Below are 15,194 nucleotides of genomic sequence, written 5' to 3'. Positions count from 1 at the left end.
TTAATTTATGAATTAATTTCAGTCGGATCAGGCCATACCGCGCACAAACACGCGGCGCTCGAAAGCCTCTTCCTCATTGGTTACACCTCTGCTCATTTGCATCCAGGATCCCGCCTTTGCCTGCCATCCGAAATCCTATTGGCTCACAGTTGCGGCGTGAGTCTCTATAAGGTCATAGTTCGACGGTCTGCAGTAACCTCGTTCCTCAACGCCGTGTTAATTTTTTTCCACTCATATTCCGGCTTAACGCTTCCTAGATCTGTGAATGACTGGCAAGAGCGCCCAATCAGAGACCGTCTCTGGGGCGTGAATCCTCAGTGTGGACCAATCGCAGTGATAAATCCTGAATATGGGTGGGATTTAAATGATAGCGCTTCCGTATCGTAGCACTGTGATGTCGCGCTGTCAGAGTGAGTGAGGCTTTAGGGGGACCAGACATGCTGCTGTTTGGAGGTTGAGAGAAATAAAGCGTGTGTTAAATTCGTCGGGAATATCGCTTCAGAATAGCTTGCCGACTTATTTCTCACGGTGAGTAAAATAATGTTAAGGTTAAATTAGCTGAGAAGCGCTAGCTGGATGTTAGCCGGCTTTTAAAAGGCGTCTCGCGCATCTTTTCAGAGTCAGTAGAAATTTCAGTATAAACCGTAAACTCGGGAAAGCAATAATTTCTTGCATTTCACATTTTTAAAATGTGTGCAAGCGTCGTTGGCGGTGTTATTTATTTATTTTTCTATTTATTTATTTATTTGGATTTTAAAGCAGTAACGCCGTTATTTTTTCCTGCACGCGCACACAACACAAATAAACAAACAAACAAAAAAAAAAACGGTTTATTCGCCACAATCTTATAAATTTATTAGCCACACGTAGCAGTGTGTGTGTGCGTTTTGTGCCTGCTGTACATTAGACACGCGTGTGGACCCGTTTGTCAGGTTCGGCAAGGTGTGTGTGTGTGTGTGTGTGTGTTGAGGTCACACTCTGCGCTGAGATTTAGGAACTTTAAATATTAATTTTTAACATAAAAAAATACATGATTTCGTGTCTCGAGTGTAACTTTAAGTGATATTCTTAGTCTGAAAGTCTCATCTTACAGTATTAATTTCAATCGAATGGTACTGTTACGGTTGTCTTTCTTCACCAGAACCGCCCACTGCTCATGAATATTAATATATTCATATTATATCGAATTCTTGATTCTGATTGGTCAGGATGAGGTCATGAACTTTCTATCGTCGTTATGTGTATATTTTGTATAATTATGTGTATATTTTGTATAATTAATATTAATTACAATTAATATTAATTAATTATACTATCAATTAATTTATTATAACTTAATATTCATTGGTATAATGGTATAATTTTGTAGTAGTTAATAAGTTGCAAATTTGTTCAACAACAAAATAAATAGATGACTTGAATATCATGCAATAAAAAATACAAATAAAAAAGTGTAATGCATTGGTATTATAACTGAAAGTAATAAAAATGAAAATAATAAAATAATAATAGTTGCAAACAACGATGAGCGGGCCCAAGCACCTGTGCCATCGCCACCAGGGAGCACCGCACAACCTGCACACGTCACACACTTTATAGGGCTGATGTCAGTTTGTAAGAGTGTGTGTTAACATTTGTGATGTGATGTGAGGTGAGTATGTATGTGTGTAATGTATGCCTGTGTACGTGTGTGAGACAGATGTGTTGTGTAAGTGTAACTTTTGTGGTGTATGTGTGTAGAGCAGGCCGCAGATGCTCGAAAAAAAGGATCACACTATTATGTCAATGAACGTGTCGGTCAATTTAACGTAACACAGAAAGTTATCAATCATTTTTCAAAATAGGTTTAAGGCATCGTCACGACTGACTCGTTTGAGATATCAAAAATCTCTCTACAATTTTGCATCCTCAGTGTCTTTGGGTTACTTCGGTCCGGTTTAGTGGCGATCGTATAAATTTCCTAGGAGGAGTATAACAAAATCCATCGGGTGCTTTTTTTTCTGAATTACCCCAATTTATTTCGGAAATTGATTTTTAAGAATATTTTTGACATTTAAAACTGTAAAATGTTGTAGTTTCTCTGCAATCCTACAGGTGGCGTGGTAAAAATGCACACATTAGCAGGCAGTAAGGCATCAGGTGTGGTACGGGACGAATTTTTTTACTTAAAAAAAGGTTTAAATTTGTAAAAAAAAAAAAATCATTGTAAAAAACAATATATTATCATGATATTGAATTAAGATATTTATAAAATCTTGATAGTTATAGAATTGTAGCGCAAATCGATTTGGGACGTAGTTATCGTGACCTAGTTGATTCCTGATGATTCCTGTCCCTATAGGATTAGTGTATGTAAAGAGGAGATTCCCACCCGTAAACATTTCAATGTTGACTCTTAATAAAAAAAAAAAAATCTATTTATATTTGCTAAAAAAATACTATTTATGTCTGCTGTACTAATGAAGCTGTACTGAACATGTTGCACAGTACAATCTAGTGATAATATGTAGAAGGAATGAAACTACAGGTTTATTTTTAGTTTTATTGGTTGGTTTTGAGCCATATTTCACATTTTTTTAAGAGACTGTGACACAGAAGGTGTATAGAAAGTTCAGAGTGACAATTTTGTTCAAAAGCATGTCCTTCAACTTAAGACTCTGTGAATCGTCTCATTTCTGCAGCGTTTGGTTTTGATCGGATGATGATGCAGTAGTGACCTTCAGTCCACACTGAGTTGTTTGGTTTTCCATCCAGTCAAAGCCAAATAAGGTGTGGTCTGCCTCAACAAGGTGGGGACTTAAACACCCCATCATGTGGGTGGCTAAACTTAGCCAAAATGTAAAGGCTACGTGAGATATCATCAAATTCATTTCTAAATTCTCCACCTTGAGTGCTTGAAGGACTCTCTAGAGGAGGCTATAAAAAAAAAAGAAGGTTGGAGCCATTCTTTTTTTTTTCTTTCCCAAGTATTACTTGAGTGTTTTGTTTTTCTTCATCACCCATGAATATTTCATTCATCCATCCCTCCTTCTTTTCGCCATCAGTGTTCGGAGCCTGCCAGTGTCGTCCGGCCATGGCGGAGCAGGATGCCCCGGCGGAGAAGCCCTTGGCCGCTTCACACTTCATCCTCGGTTCCGTATCGGAGGACAACTCGGAGGATGAGACGCTGGGCAAGTCGGAGCTGTCGGTGGAAGACAAGGAGCGCTCAGAGTCTCCGTCGTCCCTCAGCTCGGACAGCACTTTCGAATGCCTGGATGGGCCGCTGCACAACATGAGGTCAGTGTCTGTGTTTGTTTGTTTTCGCGGCCTCGTCTCACTGTCATTAGACGTCTTAATTGCGGTCATTTAGATAACGTTCGGATGGTCTCGTCGGTCTGCGTGTCAGGTTTGACCTGAGCAGGTTTCATAAGGCAGAGGGCAAAAATCTAGCCATGTCAGTCTAAAGGTTTTTGTTGTTGTATTTTAATTAAAAACACAGTGGTATGTCAGTAAGATCTATACCTTGTTGGGCCCCTCAGGGGTGGGTGGGTGGGAGTGTGTGGCTGAAAGAAAAGATTCAGCTCAGTTTACCTTCACTGGCAAGAAAAAAAGATTTGAACCTTTTGGAATTTTATGGTTTTCTACATTAATTTGGTATTAAATGTGATCTGATCATCTAAGTCAAGAGTATTGACAAATATATTGTGTCTAAAATAAAAACATGAAAAATTCTGATCTTTTATGTCTTTATTGGAGACCCCGCCACCTTGGCGGCAATAACCTCAAGCTGTAGCTGTGGATCAAACCTGCACATCATTCAGAAGCCCATTTTAGCCCGAACTTCTTTAGGTCTGTCATATTCTTTGGACATCTCAAGTGTATGACTCTTTTCAAGTCCTTTCATACTGTCTCTATTGGGTTGAGCCATTCTTTTGTGGACCTGCTTCAGTGTTTCGGGTCATTGTCCTGTTGCATGAGTTTCAGCTGACGTACAGACATTCTCACATTATCTTGAAGAACGTTTTGAGAATTCATCTTCCCCTCTATGACTGCAAGCTGGCCAGACCCTGATGCAACAAAAGCAGGCCCTTTTTGCAGGCGCATGTGCGTGTTCTTTCCAAATAGTTCAATCTTTGCAATTTCATCAGTGCACAAAACTTTTTACCAATACCACTGTGAAGAGTCAATGTGCTCTTTCACAAACTTCTGGCATGCAGCAATGTTCTTTTAAGTAAGCGGTGGCTTCCTTCGTGGTGTCCTGCCATGGACACCCTGCTTCTTCAATGTTTTACATACTGTAGACTTATTAACACAGATGCACAGCTTCAATGAAGCCTTCAAACCTTTGGCTGTCACTCGGAGTTGTTTCTTTACCTCATTGATCTTTGGGTCATTTTGACTGGATGTCCTTTTAAACTCTTTAAAATCACTTTGTAACCCTTTCCAGCTTTATGTAAGTCAACACTTATTGATTTATTAATTGAAGTTTTTTGAGCATTTTTTTTTGTCAGAGTACTGTAGCTCAAGTCCACACCTTCAAACTTTTTCCACTAGCACTGAGATTTGTATAGTTGTTCTCAATAGAGACATGAAAGATCAGATTTTTTTGTGTTTACTACTTTAGGCACATTATAGTTGTCATTACTCTTGACTTGTATGAATATCATATCACATTTTATGACAAATGAATGCAGAAAATCATGAAATTCCAAAAGGTTCACATAGTTTTTTTTTTTTTTTGTCACTGTCTTTCTGTTAGATAGATACGGCACTTCTATCTGTGTTTATCATCAGTGTGTTGCGTTATACAGGTATCTATATTGCAGCATGAGCAGCTACAGTAATAAACGCACTCTGTGTTCAGCGTTTATTAAATTCTTCACCTTTTTTTCACTAAATCATTCATGTTTTCTGTTTAATTACCAAAGATTTGCTGAACCAGTAGCCTTAGTAGGAGCTACACTAATCTAATGACATGAGTTATTGTAATAATGTATACAATATATAAAAAATTATCAAAAGTAAGAATGCTTTCGAAAATATTAGTGTTTTATATACACAGACCCTTAGCACACTGAGCCACCAGCTTGGGTCAAGGGATATGCCAGAATACAGCACACCTGGAGCAGATAGGGTTAAAGGCCTTGCTCAAGGGCTCAACCTGGTGTTGCTGGGGCTTGAATCCTATGACCTTCCAAACAGGATCCCACAGCCTTAACTTTTTGAGCTACCGAGATATAAATTATATAGGATGTGCAAAGTGTAATTAAACTATATATATATATATATATATATATATATATATATATATATATATTACTCAGCAAATAAAAAAACGTCCTCTGACTTTCAACTGTTTTTACTTTCAGTAAACTTAATGTGTAAATATTTGTATGAACACTAAGAGTCAACACCATAAGACATAAACTAAAAATGTTTCACAATGTGTCCCTGAATAAAGGGAGGCTCAAAATCAAAAGTACCAGTCAGTATCTGGTGTGGCCATCAGCTGCTTGAAGTACTGCAGTGCATCTCCTCCTCATGGACTGCCTATTGCGGACAGTCTGAGCACTGATGGAGGGATTGTGTGTTCCTGGTGTGACTCGGGCAGTTGTTGTGGCCATCCTGTACCTGTCACGCAGGTGTGATATTCGGATGTACCCATCCTGTGCAGGTGTTGTTACACGTGGTCTTCCACTGCGAGGATGATCAGCTGTCCTTCCTGTCTCCCTGTAGCGCTGTCTTAGGCGTCTCACAGTGCGGACATGGCGATTTATTGCCCTAGCCACATCAGCAGTCCTCATGCCTCCCTGCAGCATGCCTAATGCACATTCATGCAGATGAGCAGGGACCCTGGGCATCTTTCTTTGGGTGTTTTTCACAGTCGGTAGACAAGTCTCTTTAGTGTTCTGCTTTTTTAGAACTGTGACCTTAAATGCCTACTTTCTGTAAGCTGTTAAGGTCTTAACAACTATTTAACAGGTGCATGTTAATTCATTGATAATGGTTAATTGAACATGCATGGAAAACATTTTTAAATCCTTGTGAAGATGTGAAAATCTGTTAAGTTATTTGGATTTTTTACAACATTTATTGTTGAAATACACAGTCATGAAAAAGTTTTTTTTTTTTTTTTTTTTTGAGTGTATATATATATATGTATCTATCTATCTATATATATATATATATATATATATATATATATATATATATATATATATATATGGTGGCCTTTTATTGTGGGCAGTATAAGGTACACCTGCACTACAACTGCACTACTCATGATGTCAGATCAGCATCTTGATGTGACACACCTGTGAGGTGGGATGGATTATCTCAGCAAAGCAGAAGTGCTCACTATCACACATTTAGACTGATTTGTGAACAATGTTTGAGAGAAATGGTAATATTGTGTATCTGGAATGAATTTTAGATCTTTAAGTCCATCTCATGAAGCAGAAACAAAGGTGTTGCGTTTATATTTTTGTTGAGTGTAGATAAAAGGAAGCATGACATGTTTTCATTTGCTGCATTAATCTTCCTGGGCCGACCTCTCCATTGCCATTAGTCTACATGAAGTTTCTTTGTTCTTCTTCAAAACAGCTTGAAACCCCAATCTGCTGTGAAATCAGTCCCTGGGATGAGACCTTGCTGATGCAGTATACAGTAACTACCTTGTATCCTGTTGCTGTTCTCAGGTTATGTCCACACGTAGCTGGGTATTTTATTTATTTTTTTAATCTGAGATCCTGGCGTTTCATCCACATGCAAACGAAGTTAAGAGCCGTTGAGAATGGAGCGTTTGGAAAATTCCGTCCGGGGTGAAGATTTTCCGTAACTTTTCCGGTTTTCCGGCGTGGACACGGAGAAACAGAGATTTGGTCTTGTTGTAACGTCACCTTGTGTGCAGATGATGTCTGTGTGCTAGTCTGCTTGCTTTGACGTCAGCTTTGTTTATGAGGATATTTTATATCCACAATAGTGGACGTACATACTGTAAGTTAGTGACAGCGTTAATGTTGACAGGGTACCAATCCATCGCAGGACAGTTAACGTTGCTTTTTGTACTTTTTACACGCGTGTACTGTACATACTGTACATACAAACAGAGGATCTGATTGTAGCCTGAATGTTACTATGAAAGAAGCTCATTGCGGCTACGTACAAAACTCCCTGCAGACAACGACGGCGGTTCTGGACGAGGCCGGGTCGGGCTTCTACATGGCGGAATAGATAATGAAATTTTGTCGAGGATTGTGATTAACCCCGTTTATTAGAGTGTCCTGACTGCATTTAACAGGGAGGTTTGTGTTTTTATTTGGACAAATATATATTTTTAACTTGTAGGTTGTACAGACAAAATAAAATAAAATAAAAAAAGGAGAAAAATATGTTTTTTAAAATCCCCAGCTATGTATGGACATGATCTTAGTCTTGCCCTGGATGTGTATGGACCTGTGACGTAAATATGTCTTCAACAACCTCGCCTTAGTAGCACGGTTCGCTGTTCCTCACCCAGTTTTAATCTTCCTAAACAGCTGCTTCTGTCTCAGTTAATGACTGTATTTCAAAATCCATAAGAAATTAATAATATTTGCTTGGTAACACTAGTTAGTCATGCACCCTATTTATAAATGTTTTTGTTATTGAAAAAAAAATATATTTTTTAAAAGCATTCTTACTTTAAATAATTTCCCCCCACACCTTCCTAAATCTTTTCCACTGTACTGTATGTTTCAGCAAGTCGTGAAATTCCTGTTGCGCGAGGTTGAGACCCTCCCTGTGTTCCAGTCTTTCCTATTGGCGGACAGGAGCATGTGTGTTGAGCAAGTAGAGGACAGACAGACCTCTCTGTGTGTGTGTGTGTGTGTGTGTGTGTGTGTGTGTGTGTGTGTGTGTGTGTGTTAGGGGTTACTGAGGATCACAGCATGCCTCTATCTCAGTGGCTCCTTTTACCAGCATACCAGTGATGATGTAACAGCGTAATATCAGGCCATGCGGAATCCAGACACACACACACAGTTTCTGGATTCTCACTCCTTTTTTTTCTTCTAAGTTATAAATTCATTGAGTGCTTTACTCATAAACTGAGTAATGAAGTAATGAAAAGTAAAGTAATAAAGTTGAAGCCTTTACTTCCTAAAAGAAAGTATTAGTGTATGACGTATACTCAGAACAGCGATCCTCATTTATTAGACTAAACATGAAACTAATTAATCGTGTTTACACAAGAAAGAATTGTTCATGGAAGGGTGTTCATGGAAATCCTGTTTAAAAAAAAAATAAGATAAACCTCGGCTTAACATCATATGATTTTCGAAAGCTTACTGCGAAGATTGAGTGCGGCTCAATGGTGTTTTGGTTTCAACTTTTCCTTTTATGGAATTTTGTGGAGCTATATAATTAATTAATATAATTGTAATATATATATATATATATATATATATATATATATATATATATATATATATATATAACAATAAAACCCTAGAGTGTGGGTAACTTGTGGGTAACTGTGTTTTGCAAGATAATAAAAATGTCCAAGTTTTTAACTCGATAGTACCTGCTGAGCTTCACGCAATCACGAGTCAGTGGATGTGCGTTACTCGTATAGTCAGCATCCGTTCGCGTGTGTACTGTTTACTGTAACGTCATGACCACGTGTGTGTGTGCACACTTACAGCATTTGTTTTAATTTTGTGTCCAGGTGTACAGTAACTGTACTGAAGTAAAGGTTAAAAATTGCTGCAGCGGTGCAGGAGATGAATCTCTTGAATGATGACACATCACCACATTTTTTGTGAAATCCTTAAAAGGAGGCAAAAGCAAAAGTGTCATTAGAGAGGTTCCTTGTTAAAGTCACACAAAAGATAAAAGATTCCAGTGACAAAACAGAGTGATTCCGTTAGTGAGGGTGAAAGTCATCCTACACAATAACGCCCCTCCTCCTCTCTCTCGTCTCCCTCACACCAGTCACAAGTCTCCTCTCGTTAAAGTGCAGGTTCATTTGTTTTATTTTCACTTTATATTTAGTTTGGGAAATCCTCTTTGATATACAAGTGCTTTGGATGTGTACAAAGTAAGCACTCTGATGTTTACCTGTATAAGATATCTGTTAATACGAGCCGCACCTGTCTAAGACGTTTTTAATGAATGACATCATACTTAGTTTATTACTTCAGTTTAAGTTTATTACTTATGTTGGTGTTTTTATTTTCTTTAAGGCCCAGTATGTCTGGTCTGCACCTGGTAAAGCAGGGGCGTGACCGCAGACGTGTAGACCTGCACAGGGACTTTACTGTGGCCTCACCTGCCGAGTTCGTTACCCGCTTCGGAGGAAACAAAGTCATCGAGAAGGTAAATTGCATCACGTTGGAAATCTGGGTTAATTAAGAATGAAAGCTTAAAAGGAACCAGTTTAGAACCTGAGCATCATGCTTGTTTTCTTTCTGAGAAATTGCAAGGCAAGTTTCATCCATTTCATTCCATGTTGCCTAGTGACCCTGAACAAAACTTCACTATAGAACTCTGCGTAGGCACCCTGTTTAATATGTGCATGCATTTTGCAGGTGCTAATCGCTAATAACGGGATCGCTGCTGTAAAGTGCATGCGCTCCATCCGGCGCTGGGCGTACGAGATGTTTCGGAACGAGCGCGCCATCCGCTTCGTCGTCATGGTCACCCCTGAGGACCTGAAGGCCAATGCGGGTGAGGGAACGATACACGCCAACGAAAAGGAAAAAGAATGTATGCCATTCACTGGCAAGGCTGAATATATTATGTCAGTTTATACAGTACAGCCTGGCTTTGTCACGGCCGAGCGTGGCCTAATTAATACAGAAAGAGCTACTGATTAGTGACGTGAAAGAAGAAGTGTCTCCGCTGATGAATGGACAAGGTCTCCTCAAGGTTGTTTGTTGAATTCAATCCGAACAGATTATATGTTTTTGGCTCATCCATTCACTAGCAACAGGAACTTGTTTTGCACACTATTATAACGTACCTAGAACCAAGTAAGTGGTTCAACACATTCCTTTTTTCCTCGTTACCCACAGAGTACATAAAAATGGCTGATCATTATGTACCCGTCCCTGGAGGAACCAACAATAACAACTACGCCAACGCGGAGCTCATTCTGGACATCGCTAAGCGTATTCCAGTTCAGGTATTCGTTATAGAATTTGTAAAGTTTAATTAAAAATAATTATTTTTCTACAGTTATAATTTATATTCAGGTAGTTTTACTTTCTGTTAATATGAATCCTCTTCCGTTGCTAGGCGGTGTGGGCTGGTTGGGGTCACGCCTCCGAAAACCCAAAACTCCCAGAACTCCTCCATAAACATGGCATCGCCTTCATGGGTTCGTCTACTCACAATGTCTATCTGAAGCATTTTAATGATGCCTAAAGGTCTGTTTTGATGGTTTCTGGTTTTCCGGTTTATAGGGCCTCCCAGTCAGGCGATGTGGGCTCTGGGAGACAAGATTGCATCGTCCATTGTGGCTCAGACGGCCGGCATTCCCACTCTACCATGGAGTGGAACAGGTGTGGTGATTTTCACATGGAATTAATAAAAAGTTAAAAAATCTGTTGCATCAGAAATCGAAAAGCTTGAGTCGAGTCTAGTACTCTAGTAACTTGGGTCGGGTCTATACAGTATATAGCGCTGTAATGCTAAAATATGTAGATAAGAGTCCAAACAGAGCCCTGTAGTGCCAAAGTAGTCTGGGTCAAGCCCAATAATAAAAAAAAAAAACCTTGGGTCAAGTCCATATAGAGCCCCAAAATGCAGAAATAGTTTGCGTTGAGTCCATGTAGAGCCCCATTATGGCGAAGTAGTTTGGGTTGAGTCCATGTAGAGCACCATAATGGCAAAATAGTTTGGGTTCACTCCATATAGAGCCCCATAATCATTAAATAACTTGGGTTGAGTCTATGTAGAGCCCTAAATTGCAGAAATAGTTTGGGTTAAGTCTATGTAGAGCCCCAAAATGCAGAAATAGTTTGGGTTGAGTCCATATAGAGCCCCATAATGGCAAAGTAGTTTGGGTTGAGTCCATATAGAGCCCCATAATCATTTAATAACTTGGGTTGAGTCCATGTGTATAGCCTCAGAATGCAAAAGTAGTTTGGGTTGAGTCCATATAGAGCCCCAAAATGCAGAAGTAGTTTGGGTTGACTCCCTGTAATGGAAAAAACAAAAAAAAAGAAGAAATGTTAGGTCAAGTCGCAAAGTCTCAAAGTAATAAAATAACTTGACATAATCCTAAAATAGTTCATGTTAAGTCCATATAGAGCTCCAAAGTGCTAATATAGCTTAGGTCAAGTTTATAAAGAGCCCCATCATGCAAAAATATCTTGGGTTGAGTCCATATACTGTAGGTTGAGACAGTTATTGAGTCGGGTCTATATAGAGCCCCATAATGGTAAAATAGCTTGGGCTGAGGTAACGTAAAACCCCAAACTGGTTAAGTAGCTCAGGTTAGGTCCACATAAAACCCCTAAATCTTAAATACAGCATATGCTGAGTCATTGTTAAACCCCCAAATTTTAAAATAGATTTTTGTTTAAACCAAATTTAAGAAGCCATTCCACAAAAATCTAAGAGTATCTGTTTTTGTATATAATAAAAGGATTAACTGTAGAGTGGTCGGAAAATGATCCAAAGAAGAGAATCATCAGCGTACCCAATGAGCTCTACGAGCAGGGCTGCATCCAGGACGTGGAGGCCGGGCTTAAGGTACTCTCGACATTCACAACAGCATAGCTGAAATTTTTTGAATGCCTTAGGCTAGTTCCTGCCACCTGCTATCACGTCTAACCTGCACGTTCTGTCTGACAGGCTGCAGAGAAGGTGGGTTACCCGGTGATGATCAAGGCTTCCGAGGGCGGAGGAGGGAAAGGTATCCGCAAGGTCAACAGTGGAGATGACTTCCCCAATCTCTTCCGACAGGTCAGAAGTGCAGGATGAAAAATGCATTACATTTAAAAATTATGCAAGGGAAACTCTGTTTTGCAACTGGATGCATTACGACACTTGATTATTTTGCTTACAACACATTTATTTCTGATATGGTGAACTAGCCATGGGATTTAAGTTAATGATCGTTAGCCAGGTTTACTCTTGTTTAACTAGCATTCATTAACTGGATAGCTAGGTCTAGCTAAGTTAAACGTCATCCAACTTAAGAGCTAACAAAAATGACATGTGACGTTAGATAAATATTGAGTACTAATAAAATTTTACCTAAACTTTAAAAGCAGATTTTTATTTATTTATTTTTTTTTGCAGGTGCAAACGGAGGTGCCCGGGTCGCCCATCTTCGTCATGCGTCTCGCCAAGCATGCGCGGCATCTGGAAGTGCAGATCTTGGCCGATCAGTACGGCAACGCCATCTCTTTGTTCGGGAGAGACTGCTCGGTTCAACGCAGGCACCAGAAGATCATAGAAGAGGCGCCGGCCACCATCGCCACCTCTGACGTTTTCGAGAATATGGAGCGGGTACAAACAAAGAAACAAACAAAATAAATAAGTAAATTATCATTAGAGGGATATGTTTCAGATTTATGTTAGAAACCGTTAGTAATGATTTGTGTGTGTGTGTGTATGTGTGTTTCTCCCAGTGTGCAGTGAAGCTGGCCAAGATGGTGGGCTACGTCAGTGCAGGAACAGTCGAGTATCTCTACAGTCAGGATGGCAGTTTTTACTTCCTGGAGCTGAACCCGCGTCTGCAGGTGGAACACCCCTGCACCGAGATGGTGGCTGATGTGAACCTGCCCGCTGCACAGCTGCAGGTGAGTGTGTGTGAGAGAGTTCCTTTGTTCTGTGTAATAATGTCTTAGTGTACATTTAAGGTGGGTCACCGTGTGTGTGGTGTGTGGTGTGTGTGTGTGTGTGTGTGTGTGTGTGTGTGTGTGTGTGTGTGTGTGTGTGTGTGTGTGTGTGTGTGTGTCACTTAGTTTTGCAATAGACATAATGACAGCTTGTTTTCTGTAACACACATGCGCGTATTGTTCTGCTTGTAGGTCACGCATGCTCTCGGGTCAGTGTGTATCTGGGAGAAGGGTTAATGCTGTTAGACTGAAAGGGAGTAAGGGATCATAGCGGAAAAGTATTACAGAAAATAATACTCTTAGGAATTTTCCCCATATAAGGCGTTACTATGAAAACCAGAATACAGCTAACAAACTCTCTGCTAATAAAGCAGTGTGTGAAAGTGGATTTATTTTGCACGTGTGTGTCTTAGATCACCATGGGAATCCCTCTGCACCGCATCAAGGACATCCGCATGCTGTACGGCGTGCAGCCATGGGGAGACTCCCCAATCGACTTCGAAGCGCTCTCTACCGCCCCCTCCCCGCGAGGACATGTCATCGCAGCTCGCATCACCAGCGAGAACCCTGATGAGGTACGTGTGTATGTCGATATATCAAGGATACATTAAGCACACAATATGTGACTGCTAAGATTATTTACTACAAGGAACATACCTTACTTAAGGAAGGATGTGAGGGAAAAGCTGCTTGTTTTTTTTTTTTTTTTTTTACCCCCCTCAGGGTTTTAAGCCGAGCTCGGGCACGGTGCAGGAGCTGAACTTCCGCAGCAACAAGAACGTTTGGGGTTACTTCAGCGTAGCGGCCGCCGGGGGGCTCCACGAGTTCGCCGACTCACAGTTTGGTCACTGCTTTTCCTGGGGGGAAAACCGTGAAGAGGCTATCTCGTACGTTTGATATTGTAACCGTGTACAACTGCGTGTAAATGTGTGTGTGTGTGTAATAATCTTAATTACAGTATCTTCTTTTCTTTTTTAAATCAGGAACTTGGTGGTGGCTCTGAAGGAGCTCTCGATCAGAGGAGACTTCAGGACCACCGTGGAGTATCTGATTAAGCTGCTGGAGACCGAAAGCTTCCAGCACAACAGCATCGACACGGGCTGGCTTGACCGACTCATCTCTGAGAAAATGCAGGTAACAGGTTTTTACACCACCGTAGACTTAAATAAAGACTTTTTACACACATTTCATCAGAAAAAAAACCGTCCTTCCGTTATGTAGGCTGAGCGTCCGGACACCATCCTGGGGATAGTGAGTGGCGCGCTGCATGTGGCGGATGTAAACTTCAGAAACAGCGTGTCCAACTTCCTGCATTCTCTCGAGAGGTGAGACTTTACTCCTACAAGCACTGAGAAATCTGCTCTGTCTTTCGAATCTCTCACTTTCTGTCCTACTGTTTAACGTGTGCTTCAGCCTCTATCTTTTACGTTATTGTTTCCTTCCGTTTTTCCCTCCATTTCTTTCTTCCTTCCTTCACTTTTTTTTATCTTCCTTTTCTTTACTTTTCTCTTTTTACTCTGCTTGCCATCACGCTATTTTTGTTCTTCTATATTTGCCTGCCTATATTTCTTCTTATTTGTTGTCCTTTCTTCCATCCTGGGCTTCTACTGTACCTTTTTCTCTGTATTTTTCACATCCTTACTTTTAATAACTTCTTACGTCCTTTTCTTTTTTGCTACTATCTTTAAATTTTGTTTTTGACTTATTGTGTTCTTTCCTTAATTTTCTTGCCTTTCCTTTCCATTATTTTCTCTCTTTCCCTCCTACTCTTTCACTTGCCCTTCCTTTAATTTTTCCATCCTTTATTTCTATCTTTTCATTCCTCATTTGATTTATGTCTGCCTAATTTTCGTTTTTTTGTTCCTCCTTCCTCTGTTTATTCTTTATTCTTTCCTTTCTACGTATTCTTTTAATTGCCTTTCTTTCTTTTCATTCTTTTGATCCTTTTTTCCTTCTTTCTTTCATCTCAACTTTTTTCCTTCTATATTTTTTTGTCCTTCCTCTACTTTTTCCTTTTGCTCTCCCTTCCCCTCTCTCTCTCTCTCTCTCTCTCTGCAGGGGTCAGGTGTTGGCAGCCCATACACTAGTGAACACGGTCGACGTGGAACTCATCTACGAGGGCATAAAGTACGTGCTGAAGGTGACTCGTCAGTCTCCGAACTCCTACGTGCTCATCATGAACAGCTCGTCAGTGGAAGTGGACGTGCACCGGCTCAGCGACGGCGGTCTGCTGCTGTCCTACGACGGGAGCAGCTACACCACCTACATGAAGGAGGAAGTGGACCGGTGCGACTCTTACTTTGACTCCTCTTTGTATTTAGGATTTGGAGGCAGTGAGACTCCAGTAGCTCTAGGAGTGTGTGTGTGTGTGTGTGTGTGTGT

General features: G+C 40.3%; 1 protein-coding gene across 9 annotated transcripts in view; it reads left to right on the top strand.

Annotated features, from left to right (window-relative positions):
- The first annotated feature begins 395 nt into the window (after nt 1-395).
- acaca (acetyl-CoA carboxylase alpha) overlaps nt 396-15,194 on the top strand; it is a 42,116-nt gene continuing 27,317 nt past the window's right edge. For all 9 annotated transcript variants that reach the window (XM_053485808.1, XM_053485806.1, XM_053485807.1 and 6 more), the window contains exons 1-16: nt 396-528; nt 3,045-3,276; nt 9,204-9,336; nt 9,549-9,687; nt 10,035-10,144; nt 10,258-10,339; nt 10,425-10,523; nt 11,612-11,718; nt 11,821-11,931; nt 12,271-12,480; nt 12,603-12,773; nt 13,226-13,387; nt 13,536-13,699; nt 13,796-13,946; nt 14,034-14,137; nt 14,871-15,098. In XM_053485808.1, coding sequence (XP_053341783.1) covers nt 3,074-3,276; nt 9,204-9,336; nt 9,549-9,687; nt 10,035-10,144; nt 10,258-10,339; nt 10,425-10,523; nt 11,612-11,718; nt 11,821-11,931; nt 12,271-12,480; nt 12,603-12,773; nt 13,226-13,387; nt 13,536-13,699; nt 13,796-13,946; nt 14,034-14,137; nt 14,871-15,098 — 2,174 coding nt within the window. In that variant the 5' untranslated portion in view covers nt 396-528; nt 3,045-3,073. The remainder of the gene's footprint in view (nt 529-3,044; nt 3,277-9,203; nt 9,337-9,548; nt 9,688-10,034; nt 10,145-10,257; nt 10,340-10,424; nt 10,524-11,611; nt 11,719-11,820; nt 11,932-12,270; nt 12,481-12,602; nt 12,774-13,225; nt 13,388-13,535; nt 13,700-13,795; nt 13,947-14,033; nt 14,138-14,870; nt 15,099-15,194) is intronic.

This window comes from Clarias gariepinus, chromosome 24, assembly GCF_024256425.1.
Source record: "Clarias gariepinus isolate MV-2021 ecotype Netherlands chromosome 24, CGAR_prim_01v2, whole genome shotgun sequence".
In the NCBI taxonomy this organism is placed as follows: Eukaryota; Metazoa; Chordata; class Actinopteri; order Siluriformes; family Clariidae; genus Clarias; species Clarias gariepinus.
This window is presented reverse-complemented; position numbering and strand designations above follow the sequence as displayed.